General features: G+C 39.3%; 1 protein-coding gene across 1 annotated transcript; it reads right to left on the bottom strand.

The window, feature by feature from the left end:
* Positions 1–5,703: 5,703 nt before the first annotated feature.
* rnd2 (Rho family GTPase 2) lies at positions 5,704–13,574 on the bottom strand. The gene is made up of 5 exons (XM_079455485.1): positions 13,246–13,574; positions 12,553–12,640; positions 8,896–9,005; positions 7,159–7,293; positions 5,704–6,889 (listed from the first exon to the last, which is right to left on the bottom strand). Exons 1-5 carry the CDS (start codon positions 13,360–13,362, stop codon positions 6,620–6,622), a joined length of 720 nt encoding a protein of 239 aa, XP_079311611.1. The 5' UTR covers positions 13,363–13,574; the 3' UTR covers positions 5,704–6,619.
* Positions 13,575–14,200: the final 626 nt, after the last annotated feature.

The raw sequence follows: 14,200 nt of genomic DNA, 5'->3' as shown, positions 1-14,200 counted from the left end.
AGACTGTAATCAAAATGACAAATTTCATCTTAATATCATCCATATGCTTGGATGTTCTTCCTCTGTGTAGTTTACGTTACATATCAGGTTCTTCTTGATGCTACAGAGATGTGTGTGCTCTTAATGGTGATGCCAAGGGTTGTTGTCCATTTAGTTTAAACAAAAAGAAGCGTGTGAGCATGAATAGGATAGATTATGTTAATTACCCTCTTTCCTGAAGCGGCCCCATGCGGGTGTGTGTGACAGAGAATGATGTTGTTTGTGCTCCAACAAGCTCATTGAAGGTGTATATGAGGACAGTTGCATGCATAAAACACACAGCCAAGCACGATAACACACAACCACAGAAACATATGAGAGAAATGAGGACAAAGAGGAAGATGAATAGATGTGATTTCATCGAGTGAAGTGGCAAACAACAGCTCACTAGAGAGGTTTTAATTAATACAGATTTGTATTGAGAGGGGAGAGAGAGAATGATGGGCATCAAGTGCCTTGTTTTGATAATCGTCCATTATTAACATTGTTTTTTCTTTTTATTACCGTAGTAGTGCTTATTTTGACTTATTTTATCTTCAAGGTATTTTTAACACCACAAATAAAATCTCTTTACCACCTGGCTGATATTGTTGAAATAAGTGTGTGTACTAAACAGTATGTCGACGAGCCCTTATGGCCGCTTCTGGTGGATGTTATAATTACACCAACTGGTTGCAAAAGCATCTTTTTGCATTAATGGCTATTCAGCAGGTGTTTATCGATATGTTTTTTGCAAGTAATACTTAAATTGCATATATCTTCTTATAATCAGTTGAAAGCACGAAATTGGGACCTGCAATGCATTTATAGATAGAAGAAGCTTATTCTAAAGTCATAAAAGTGGGTCAATGCCAACAACATAAGTGGCCACAACATAACACTTTAATTTAGGGTCTTTATTCACCTCATAAGACAGTAATGTCTTTATATTGCATTTAAGTCAATAGATCCTCCCAAGAATTACACACAGCATCTGTAAGGGGAAGTTCCCCAGAATTTAAGCGGCAAAATAAGAGGTTTGATTAGATGCTTTGTCAACATTTAAGCTGCCGTACCAGACCACTGCATTGCAATGCACACATCATCTGCTGTTTATCAGCAAAGAGAGAGTGTTTTTATTGTCCCAGGGCAGATAAAAGTGAACATAAGTATAACATTGGTTACTTCCCGCAGGCTGCAGTGGTCGCCGGTCTGTATCACTATACACTGCGCACTGTAACTGTCTCTTTCCGTTTGGTTCAAGATTAGGCTATAATCTAAAGCAAACAAAAATAACCTGCTGTGATTGAATTAGGGGCTTGCGCAGGGTAAGTATGATTGAGCGTGCATTGGTAAAAGAATGTGCGGTAAAAGAACTACTGATATGGGTGATGATTCAAGCTGTGATCATGCATAGGTGTAAAGGCTGACTGAGTTTCTTTAATTTCCCCAGTGATGGGGTTTTGCAACACACAAAGATTTAAAGGCAGATGCACTGTATGTGTGTGTGACAGCTAGATGAGAAAACATGAAGTGATGTGTGAATGAGCGTCATTTTTCTTTTGCTCTCTGAGGAACAGGATGACACATCGTATATCAGCAGGTGTTTGCATATGTGGGGGGGGCGCCTACTGCGTCAATCACCTGGCATGGGGAATTTGATTGGCTGAGAGCCATGATGGACATGACGCACACTCCAGTTAAATTCAAACTGGTCTCAGGAACATCAGCCGCTTTGTGTGTATCACATAATTGTTGAGATGTGGGAGTCGGTCACTTTTCATATTGTGTATTCATTGTGTGCATTTGTGTAATTTATAAATCCAAGATTTACTGTACAGTTAATCCAGTCCTTTCACATCACATATGCCGTAGGCCTACCTACGTGTGTCGGTTGTCATTTATACTTCTCGTCGACGTGGGATAGGCCCTTTTCACAATGACGTCATTCAACTTTCGCCTTTTCGCAGAGCAGTGTATCACAACTTGCGTTTTGCCCTCACAGTAAAATTTAGCGAATGAAAATACAAGTAGTCAAGACATGTTTCGTAACGTTATTGACTGACAGAACGCGTATTCGAGTACTTATCTTAGCACCTTCGCTAACGCAAAAAGACAAGAAAACACTTGCCTTCATAAGTAGACCTTCATCAAAGAATTTGTATCCTTTATCTAGCTTTTGATCTTGTCGTAAGCGACTTGTCATCTAGCCGTATTTGTGGTCGCTGTGTAAGAGACTTGGTAATCTCCATAATGAAGGCGCTAGCGGAAGTAACAATACACTGCTTCGCTGCACAACGGAAGAAGCGTGACGTCATTTGTAAAGGGCCTATTGCACATGGAGACGGCAATGATGCAGTGTCCACGGGTGTATGAGGAAACAATAAATCGAAAATGAATCGTAATCGTCAATTTTGGCCTTCATCAATTACAAAACAAAATAATCGAGGTAAACAATGTTGTTTTAAGGGTTAATGAGAAATCGTGTTAAATAAACGGGATTTCAATATTGGCCAAAATAATCGCGATTATGATTTGTGTCATAATCGAGCAGCCCTAGGTTGTAGCAGACCAATCACAGCGCTTGTGGTCCACGTAGAATTGACGCGTTGTTACATTTCTGGAGAGGTGCACGTCAGGCTGCGCCGTAGGCTACGTATGCTACGACAACCTACAATGCTATGGCATAGTTCCAACACAGTAGTATAAATCAGCCTTCAGTTTAGTGGCGGAGTGATGCAAATAGTCAGTGAAGCAGTTCCCGTGGTCATACTGGTGGAATATGGTATGGCTCTCAGCCAATCAGATTCGTGAACCAGAAATAACTGTGGTATAATTAAAAATATATTCCATTTTGCATGTTCTGCATTTTAAGTGAACAAACCTTTAGTGTTTGTCTAAGGGTGAGACTAGAGCACCTTGCTTTCATTGACACCTTCAAACAGAAGAATTTCAACCCTTGACTCGTGTCTGATCTGAACCAGACTGTTAAAAGCCACCATGAAGAATTTCACTGAACCTTCACCTTTAACCCATCATGCCAATGCGACAACACTGGCAATCAAGCAAATAGGAAGTCTAAATATTTGCTTTTGAATGCTGACAGTGTATTGTGTTTGTTTCTCTTGTCTGTTCTTCAGATCTGGTCTGGTTCCACAAAACAGTTTAGTCTCTTGTCTGGGTGACGACAATAAACCTTTGCATGCCGAGAAATACAGAAGCAGAAATCCATCTGGAAAATACATTAACATTCTCATCCGTCGTTAGGCTTCTGATCTGTAATGTCGGGGCACACATACACGCACACAGACGAATATTGGCAGAAAGTCTCCTAGGCAACACCAAAGCGGGTGTTTATTATTTGCTTAACACTGTGTGTTTGGACACGCGCAGAGGGCAAGTGTGCTTAGAGACTCGCTTAGATTACTCGTGTCAGTAGCCCTCAATCTGGCCAATGTTTCCTCAACAAATCTTAATCAAAACACACACCCACAGACACACGATGGTCACGATGCCAGCTGTCACAAATGATGAGTGAGTGCGAACAAGCCCCGCTGAAAAAACAGCCTGAGGTGGTTGGTCCTCAAGGCTGGTCTGTTTAAATAGTTTTAAAAACAAAATATTTAAAATAGCAAAATATTTTACAAAAACAGTTGAAGCATGTGACTTTAAAATGATGTTCAGTGGCAGAACAGACAGACAGACTTATAAACAATCAGAGCACACGGATGAACAACACGTCACCTTGTCAAAAAGGGTTTCATATTTAAATTTGTTTGTTTTGTCTGTCGCACTTGTTGTTAATTTATTCTTCTTGTCTGTTCGAGTAGTTTCTGCCAGATAAAGGAGGCGCTTTGACATTCAACACGATCTACTGCGGTGATCCATCGACTGATATTGTTTTTATACGAAGCTAATATTTTTCACAGTTTCAGAATTTTCAACACATATAAATGTAATTTTTTATTATGTTTATTTAGACTGTACAGTGGTGATTTCTGGTTTTAATATGGAGACTTTTTAAGACACTTTAAGGGTTTATATATGACCCTGGAGCACATAACCAGTCATACAGGTCAATATTTTTTAAACGGGATTTATACATCATCTCAAAGCTAAATATATTTTATTTTCATTGATGTATGGTTTGTTAGGAAAGGACAATATTTGGGTGAGATACAACTCATTAAATATCTGGAGTCGTGAGGGTGCAAAACCAATCAAAATATTGAGAGAATCGCCTTTAAAGTGTTCATCATAGACACTGCAACAGGCATTTACTAAGATGAATCAGATTAGTTTTATTGCCTTACCACTGTAAATACATTGTGGAAACTAGATGAACCTGGAAGCTGAAAATTCTAGCTTTACATAGATACCAAACTTGAGTGGGTAATTCCCAAATACCGGGCAGCAGCGAGTGAAATTTGTATGCGTGTTTCATGCCAGTTTTGCTGCATTCACTCACAAAAAAGTAGTTTTTTATATATTTACAGTAGGAAAATGTATAGTATTTGCTTTGAAAATGTGCAATTTCACATTCCACAGTCAACGACTATTTAGGACTTTGAAGGGGGAATGTGTCTTTGAATATTCAGAAAGCATACGATGACTAACTGCCAGGCGCGCACACACTGACTAATCCTCTTTATTCGTGAGCTAGGGCTCGGTTGCTCATGACTGTAGCTGCTGGTCCCAGCAACCTGCTGCTGTCAGAAAGTCATGCCACATGTTTCTGTGTGACCTTAGATGTGCATGTGTTACCGAACGTGTAAAACATTGCGTTTTAAAAAAAACAGCTGTCTTTATATACAGGGTTGGATGCATGACTTTTGTGCGTATGTGTGCGTGCATATGTTTCTGTCTTTCATCAAACAAATTGACTCTTTATAGAGCTTTCAGAAACCACGGCAACAGCATTCTCCACACACTAGACTAGACTATGATGTCACAAAGGCTGTACACAGTTGCCTTGGCAATGACTGCATGTTGCTGATAAACGAAACCGTGGTGGTTTTTGTGCATCTGACTGCCTCCAAGAGAATTTACATATAGAAATGACTACAGTTGTACAAAGCTAGATATTGGAGTTTGGATTATGGCTTTATTAGAATAGAAACGGAGAGCAACTCTTATAACACTTTAATAAATAAAATCATTCTTTACAGCAAACATTCCTAAAGTAAATGTAGAGCATTTCATCTTTTTTTATATTTCTGTGGCTCGAGTGTCTTTCCTGTTGGTCCCTTTTCTGTTATCTTTGCACATTTTGTAATTGTTATCAGTTTAACTAGATTTATTATAGTACAGGATCATGATGAAGTGTTTAATGTAACTGAGACCATTTTTGAAAGTACTTTAAATGATAAACAACAGCATGATCTATGTTCCGTTCATAAAATTTAACTTGTATTTAATCCACCACACAGACTCTTTTAGTTTAGTTTCCAAGAGAAATTGAAGATAAAGTGATAGTTTACCCAAAAATAATATTTCTGTCTTAATTTACTCACCCTAATAATAATAATAATAATAATATATTTTATTTAATATAAATCTCTTTCCAGAGCTAAATGATGCTTTACAATAAAGGCAAACAGTAGTACAAAGAGAACAAAAAACACAGACATTGGAGCAACAGAAAAAACTGAGAACAGCTTATCAGAAATAACAATAATACGTTTTGAGTTAGGTTATTTTTATCAAGAGTGATCTTGGAAGGGAATTCCATAATTTGAGAGAGCGAGAGCAAGAAGTCAGAAAACTGATGTGAGCGAGATGGAGTATATGGGAGAAGCAAGCCGCTGAGATACGGAGGAGCCAAACCATGAAGACTTTTAAAAGTTAGCAGAAGAAGTTTTAGGAAACCCTCGAGTTTTTCCAAATCTGTACAAATCTCTTTGTTATAATGAACACAGTCCATAGTAGGAACAATTACTATGGTAGTCAAAAGTGCCCCACAGCTGTTTCCTTTCCTACATTCTTTAAAATATCTTATTTTGTGTTCAACAGAACAGATATATTCATAAAGCAATGTTTCCTACAATAGTAGTCAATGGTGGCCAAGAACAAATGCTCATCATTGCTAATGCTGGCAAAAGATTATCTGGATTCCAATGATTTAGTTCCATGCAAATGAGCTTGTGACAGATCTGTGATCTCTAGAGAGGTGTGTCCCAATAGGGAAAATGAGACAGTGACAGTATTATACTAAAAAAAAGATTTTCAGACACCAACGTAATTTTTTAAAACAGAAATGCAGAATAGCGGATTTTCATTAGCCTTATCTTAAAGCTGTTGACCACAGTACTTTTGTAACTATCAAAACAAAAGCTGTCCAGGCATTAAAATTCCAAATCTTTTTTATTATTTTTATTCTCTTTGCTTTGAGGTCTGCTACTTTACACCACGATGATAAAAATAAAGGCCAAGAAGATACAGTTAATAAATAGAACTCCTCTGTGTAATGCATTCACACAACTGTACAGTCCTGTGGGTCACATATGACCCTCAATGTCCCATAAACACACAATGCATTGCACATATCTCAGTTAATACGCACCACTGTGACGTGTGTGCATGTCCAGCTGTGGGTTTTGGTCTACATGATTGTGCAGCTCTTGGTTCTGTCTTCCCTCAGGGTTGGTGCGGGTTCGAGGGGCGTGGTTTGTGAGCTGACCGGCAGTAGAGGCTGATTTGACATGCGTTTGAGAGTGTGCCGTGAGGAGCTTCTTTTGAGGCTAGGGGCGGGGCCACGTCTGACGGACACAAGAGTGGTGATGTGAAAGACGTCTCGCACGCTGTTCACGCACATGCGGGAAGAGCATTCGACGTACGCGACAGCGCCCAGCTCACGAGCTCGCAGACTCCCCTAAAAGAAACAACAGAAAGAAAGAAAACAAGTACAGACTAATATGAAATATGAAAGCATTTTGCTTATTTGTTTAGCAAAACTGGTGCACTCTCATCTGTAGTTTGCTATTAAAGTCATATTTGTATAAATGGCAGCAAAAACTGAACTTAATGTCAAGGCTTAAATCTTTTTCCTCTCTCTCACATGCTCTTTCTTGTAGCAGCTATGGTAAACAGTCATTTTACAACACACAATCCTTTTTTGCGAGTGTGTATGTGTGTGTTCACCTGTTCATGTGTGACAGGTATGAGCCGCTGTTTGGACAGTTCTCGTAAGGTGTTGACGTCTGTCCTCATGTCGAGTTTACAGCCGACCAACACCAGCTTTGCACTGGGACAGTATTCCTGTGCTTCAAGCTGCCACTAACAGACAGACAGACTTTGTCATTTGGGAGTCGCTTTGGATGCATATACATAAAACATTTAGTACAAGTTTCAGTCCATCTCATCTCAATGTCCTCTCTCCTTCCCTATCATTTATTGCATGTTTTCATTTTCCTTTTGGATTGTGACACATTTGTGGCAGAATAATGACAACCTGTTGTACATTGTTTGTATTATTTGCTGTGATTTCTGTGTATATGTAGTTAGATAGTGTAAGAGAGAATGCACACAGCGTGTCTATTGGTCCAGTACGGCAGTTTCGCAAACATTCCTGCTGTTGCAAAACATTCAAAGCCAATGTAAACTGAGTGAGTATGAGAATGCGAGTGTGTGGTTGTGAAGTGCAGTGGCCCCCGCTGAATTCAACTATCTGAGATATGGCACCATTTCACAGGTTCTGAATGTGTTCAACCGTCCATAAAAAAAAGCACTGTGATCTTTAACCTTAAATGCCACCTATATCTAGCCAATCAGATGCCACCCCCTTTTTTTATATTCCATATCAGGCTTTAGCTCCGCCCAGCAACATGTGTGTAGCGTGGCAGGGTTAGCAGAGGAACAGTGAAAGTCAGAGGTTATGGAACACCCAGCAGGACGAATCAACAACAAAAGGCATTTGAACCGATTTTCGAGTCATTACTTTAGATCTCTGTGTCATCGTTAAATATTATAAACGATTACCCTGATATTCTTTGTTTGCCTTGATAAACAAACCCCGCTTACATTGTTATACTTAGTACAATATAATTCCTGCCAAAATACTGGTTACTATATTTTTGTTACAGCTGTTTTTTTAAAGGGATAGTTCACCCAAAAAATTTTAATTCTGTCATTATTAACTCACCCTCTTGTCATTTTAAACTGGACTTTCTTTATGACTTTCTACTGCAGAACGCAAAATAAGTTATTTCGAAGAATGTTGGTAACCGAACAACGGCCATACTTATTCACTTCTATTGAATGGTACCGCCTTGCCAACATTCTTCAAAAAATCATCTTATGTGTTCTACAGGAGAAAGAAAGTCGTATAAGTTTGAAATGACAAGACGGTGAGTAAATGAGGACAGAATTTTCACATTGGGTGAACTATCGCTTCAATATATGATGTATAATGTACACAGATTTTTTTTTCAAAATATTTACTTGGATTCATCCATACAGGATGCTTTCGTAGTTGCATACTTTAAGTTAATAAAAAAAGACTATATATAATATCATATAAGATACCCTCTACTATATTTCATTTTCACCTATTCTCAGACAGAGAACACACATTTAAGTTCACAACCTCATCACCATTTAATTGTTTTTGTGTGAATCCGCTATGCTCCCATCCTCCCACTGCAAGGCACCCACAAACAAAAACTTCTCTTAGTCAACATTTATATTGTGTTTCCCAGCGAGAGAATAATGCTGCAAGTATGTGGGAATGTTTACACACAATGTCTTTTCAGAGTGTGCAGTCACAAATACACCATACACTGAATATGTTTCTTTTGAGTTAAACAATTCAATTACATTTTTTCAGCAGAGGAGAGGAGCCGAAAGGAGAGAGGAACAGAATAGAGAGGTGATTCTGACCTTTTTAGGGATGCTGTCCAGAGTTTCTGGCCTGCTGATATCAAAACAGATGAGCACAGCATCGCAGTCTGGATATGCCAGGGGTCGCACATTATCATAATACGAAGACCCTGCAGAAAACAGTCACAGTCAAAGGTCTTTATGTAAACGTGAAAAAGTTGATATTTAACTGAATATGCAAAACCGTGCTCACAAACAAATTATGTACGAAATGGATCACCTAGCAGGACAGACTTTTATTGATGCATGTTAATATCACAGAAGGACAGGAGGAGAAAGTATAGAATGCAAATACACAAATCTATTTTGATAACATACTATAGGCCTGTAAAGTCCACAGTGTGCGAATTTTAAAAACATGCTAAGAACGGCTGCTTTAATTAACGGGCCCACCACCTCTCGCCCTCCCATCGGTGGCCCTGCAAGAAATACCCGGATGACTTACCGCATTTGCCAAAATGTGTAGTAAATGACAAAGCACACTGTGCAGAATTCTGTCCCACACCGTGCAATGCACTTGACTTGACTTTTCATGTCTCGTGTAATAAATGAAACAAAAGTAATTAGTGCTGCGATGCGTGATGTCCATTTTAAGTCAATATCAATTAAAAGGGCGAATTATTTATTGTTACAGCCTATATGATAATTAAGCAACAATGGGATGCAATGGGATGGGGCAACATTGTTGAATACTATTATTTGTGTAAAAGTGACGTTAACACAAAAACAAAGCTTTATTGGCATAACTTTCGCCATTTACATAAACATTTATAGTATATAGTACATTGTATGATACAGGGTATTCCGTATGAATTTTTTCTAGTATTCCATTCCCAACACACATTTTTTTTCTTTCTTGTTATGATTAAAATAGTGCTCTTGCATACGACACACTGGACAATCTGTTTCAAAATTCCCATACAGTGCACAGTATACATACACGTTATCTGTCATTGTCTACCAACAAAATCTCCTTTTTGTGACTTTGCATTCGTCTCTTACTCGTCCTCCCTCGAGGGAGGGACTGCTATGAATCCAGACACACATAGAGAGAGATTGTAAGAGAGAGAGAGACAATGAGCTTTTTGAAGCTGATCAAAGCTATCAGCTGGCCTCAGGAGTCACCCAATAGTCCCCAAGTCCCACAATTCCCTCTGGCAGGCCTGTCAACTACAGCCAAAGAATGATGCTTAACAAGAGAGGAAGGACTTTGATGAGAGTGCAAATAAGGATTAAAAAAGTATAGAAATATGCTCTGTAAGAGCTGAAAGAATGGGCTGGAAGTAAAAGAAAGAACGGCTATTTTTGTGGTTATAGTGTTTAATTGTATGTGATTGTAAGAAGTGACACAAATATAAATTGTTTTGTTCTCCTATAACAGCGTCTAAAACACACGCCACAAAGAACCATTCAGTCAAAGGTTCTTTAAAGATCCATCATTTTTTCGGCAAACCGAACCTTTTGTAAAAAAGAAAGGATCATTGGATGTTTAAGGTTCTTTATAGAACCATCTTTTAAGAGTGTAGCATTTGTTTGTTTGTGTGTGTTTGTTGAACTTGAAAATTCCTCGTCATTCGTGGTCACTGTCCTCTGCTGCTCCGCAGAACATCAGCACCACATGAAAACCGTTCATTTCCTGTCTTGTTTATAGTGGGTGTTAAATGGCACTGAAGAGTTCTCGGGCGGCTGTGTTTTGGTTTTGTGCTCGGGTGGTTATTACTGTGATTACGTCTGTAGTGCCAGACATAATTTGTATGTTGTTAAGAACAACCACGTCCGTGTAAAACGCTGCCCTGAATCTTTGGCAGTAAACACTCTCCTCTACTAGTCACTTGGGTTCACCTCTCACCAGCCGTGCAGCTGTGTGTGAAGCTGAATTCAATGTGTCATTACAGATTGCTGTAGATGTAGCCATAAGCAGAGATGTGTCGGTTAGCTCAGCACCACCACACGCGCACACACACACACACACACAGACACACCTCATTGGGACAAATTAGAGAGACGTGTGTGCGTGTGTGTGTGTGCCTGTGTTCACATTTGCATAGACTTTATCTTTGCAAAATCTAATTAATAAAAAGAAAAATCTAAAATATTCTTAATTCACAAAAAATTATTCTGATTTACAGTTTGTAAACACAAACAAAACTGACACTTTGAGGGAGGGATGAGGCAAATACAAAAGCGTACACAACAAAGAAAACATGTCTCATTTCTTACTCATTTCTTATTAGTCATTAACTGTCATAATTCTCCATAGGGTTCGGCCAAGTCACAATCATCCCGTTTTTATCAATGAAAACAACTAATAATAATATATAAATATATATTGGGAAATGCTTGAGTTTTGTATAGATTTCTTCCAGCACCTTGAATCATATCTAAATAGCATCCGATTAAATCAGTTACACCAACAGTCAACATTTGTAGGTCACTTTGGCTGAACAGCACTGACCAATAAAATATCTAAATATACTGTACACTTTTGTACATAAATCCCAAGGGGTGCCTGGCTGTTGTGAAGAGGGCTTACCAATACCACTTTTAAACATTGACAGTTCACAAAGCAGCTGAACTTTATTTTTATAGTGTCTATAGAATGCCCCCTACTGAGCATTGAGTCTTGTGCCCCAGGCTCTGGAACGAGAAACCTTACAGTAAAACGAAGATTTACTCCCGACAGGGTTACAGTCTGACCCAGCTAAACCCTTCAAACCAACAAGGACAGCGGGAGAGGAAAACATTCCCATAGGAACTTAAAAAAGACAATTCCCAAAAAGGACTTTTATAGCAGGGTGTGGAAACACGCAGAAGCCCAAAGCGGGGACTTATGGGTCAAGCATGCTGAGAAACCCCTGAAGTGCGTGTCAGGAGTGATGTAGCTTAAAATCCACACTGACAGTACTGGTACCGTTCAAACACACGTGCACAGCCCTTTGTAGACATTACTTGAGCTTTAGCCAACATGTTTATTCCCCTTGTTTTATTACTTCCTTACATAGAGTCCCACGTAAAACCATTTACATTAAATATCATCCTTTAGAGGTCATATCACATCATACACCATATTCATAAAGCCTGTTTTTAAATCGTAATGTAGCAATAAGCAATAAAGATCAGAGAACCATGATCAGTCTCACATCAAAATACACAAGGGGTCATGCAGAGCATGGGAGGGGTCCGCAGGCATCAGGACAGGAATGAAGAGCATCCATGACTGGCACCAGGATTTGTTACAGGAAACATTCTCTCATGAACAGTTTAATGCTACGTGACGTCTTTCTTTCTAATGCCTCACAAAGTCATAGACAACACCCGTTCTGAGACCTCTCTTCTAGAGATCTCAATAAAAACACTATGTGTCAAGGTACCAAATTTAGCAGATATTATCTGCTATTAATAAATCAAAGAATTGATCTTACGTAGGTCTACGTTTCTATTTCAGGATCAACTGGAAATATGAAGTATGAACAAAGGAAAACATCTGAAGGACCGCTGCAGACATTTTTTTACAGTATGCTTTGAAACATCAAATTATGGAAAATTATTCTTTTTCTCTATTATTATTCTTGCATTATTAATCTGTCCGTCTCATCTGCATTTACACTCACGTCTGTTTGACGCCACGGGTTCTCAAAGGTCAGTAACGGATCTTACCTGATGTATCCCACATGTTCAGTTCAATGCGGTGTTTGTCAATCTCGAAGCTCGCAGTGTAGTTCTCAAACACAGTGGGCACATAACTCTGCAATAAAAATAGCTTCCAATTACCCCAACAATCACTGGGCATCACCATGCAGTAGGCTACTTACTACATAATCACCATGATCTTATATACTTAATACGACAGTACATGGCTACGTTATTAAAGAGGCAGAGACAATATGTAAATGACGTAAATAACTCGTAGAAAACGTCGATTTAATGCTCGAGTTGTTTTTTATGTCGTGATGGAAAAGTCTCTGCCCGTTGCGCCGCGTCTCGCACCAACAACGCGTTTTTGCATGCCCGTCACTTCAAAAGTAATTTGTATATCTATAAAAGTTTGTTATATCGTATCCTGTCGCGCTCAATCTTAGCCTATAGGTTTATTTATCTCATAACATTCAGAGAGTGGAATGTTTGTGTGACTCATTGATAGCAATGTGGGTTCGCATCTTGGAGCAAACTGGAACAATTCACCTGATAGTTAGTAACTTTAAATAAACCGTCTGTATAATGGAAAATTAAAATAACTTATGGCACGGAGTTTAAAGCGTAAAAAAACACATACACACGATGAATGTTCGTTATTTAGTAGGCTTTCGTATTTTCTGTCCAAACAGTAGTTCATTAAGATTATTGGCTCACCTCTGGGTAGTTGTCCTTGGCGAACACATGCAACAGCGACGTCTTTCCACACTGAGTGTCGCCGACCACCACGATCTTACAGCGACTGCACTGCCCCTCCATCATCGTCATCATCATCTGCACAGACCCCAGTCCCAGCGTTTATGATCACCATGCGCTATATCGTTCCCTTAAAGGGATGAAACAGAGTATACAGTGTCTGACTCCGGAGTGAACGGGTAACCCATGTGACAGAGAGAGAGAGAGTCCATTTCACAGTGGCGCGCGCCCCTCCCCTGCCCGCTTGTCAGTCTCCCAGTTCCCACGGTGACACCACGCGCCGATCCTCTCGCGTCAGGACTCAGGAGCGCGTTCTTTCAATGTCAAATGGCACGCGGTTATGTAGTTCGTCTTAATTGCTGTTTGTTTCCTTTTTGTGCATTAAAGTGACATTTTAAAACAGTGGCCATTTAACAGATGACCCAATCAGAAGAGGCTGCTGTTGCACAGGTACGGTTATTATTTCAGAACTGCGCGTGTTAATATACGAGTTTTTTGAAGCCACGATGCTATTTTTGACGATTATATTTCAAATGTCATTAAAAACAAAACAGTTTCCAGATTCACCGTGTCCTGTTTCGTCGGAAATGTCCAGAACACAGAAAATGCTTGTTTTAACGTTAATATGTGGAAGCGTTAGGAGTATCTTAACGATCAAGTGATTTCAAAACGAAAGTTTTTTTCCTTTATTAAAAATGAGGGAGCCTTAAGGACGTCAATAAACTGATATGCTATTAAGCGTTGTCAAAAATCGCATTTAGGACATATAGCTATAACCTTGCAAGTGCGCTTCTATTTGAACGAATACGCCCACACTGACCAAGTCGCTGTTGAGTCTGAACGACGGCTCTGACTAAGGCTGCGTCTACATATCCCCACTTGCGGTCTTTGCACTCGACCACTTGACAACTTTCAT

Source organism: Barbatula barbatula (genome assembly GCF_947034865.1).
Source record: "Barbatula barbatula genome assembly, chromosome: 5".
Classification (NCBI taxonomy): Eukaryota; Metazoa; Chordata; class Actinopteri; order Cypriniformes; family Nemacheilidae; genus Barbatula; species Barbatula barbatula.
The sequence above is the reverse complement of the archived record's forward strand: the minus strand, read 5'-3'. Positions and strand labels throughout refer to the sequence as shown.

What these genes read in the sequence shown, in the direction of transcription:
- rnd2 (XM_079455485.1), bottom strand. Translation starts at nt 13,362, where the DNA reads ATGATGATGACGATGATGGAGGGGCAGTGCAGTCGCTGTAAGATCGTG. An exon ending in CCAAGGACAACTACCCAGAG is followed by an intron (nt 12,641 to 13,245) that starts GTGAGCCAATAA and finishes TTTTTATTGCAG; the next exon opens with AGTTATGTGCCCACTGTGTT. An exon ending in TACCTGTCACACATGAACAG is followed by an intron (nt 6,890 to 7,158) that starts GTGAACACACAC and finishes TGTTTCTTTTAG; the next exon opens with GGGAGTCTGCGAGCTCGTGA.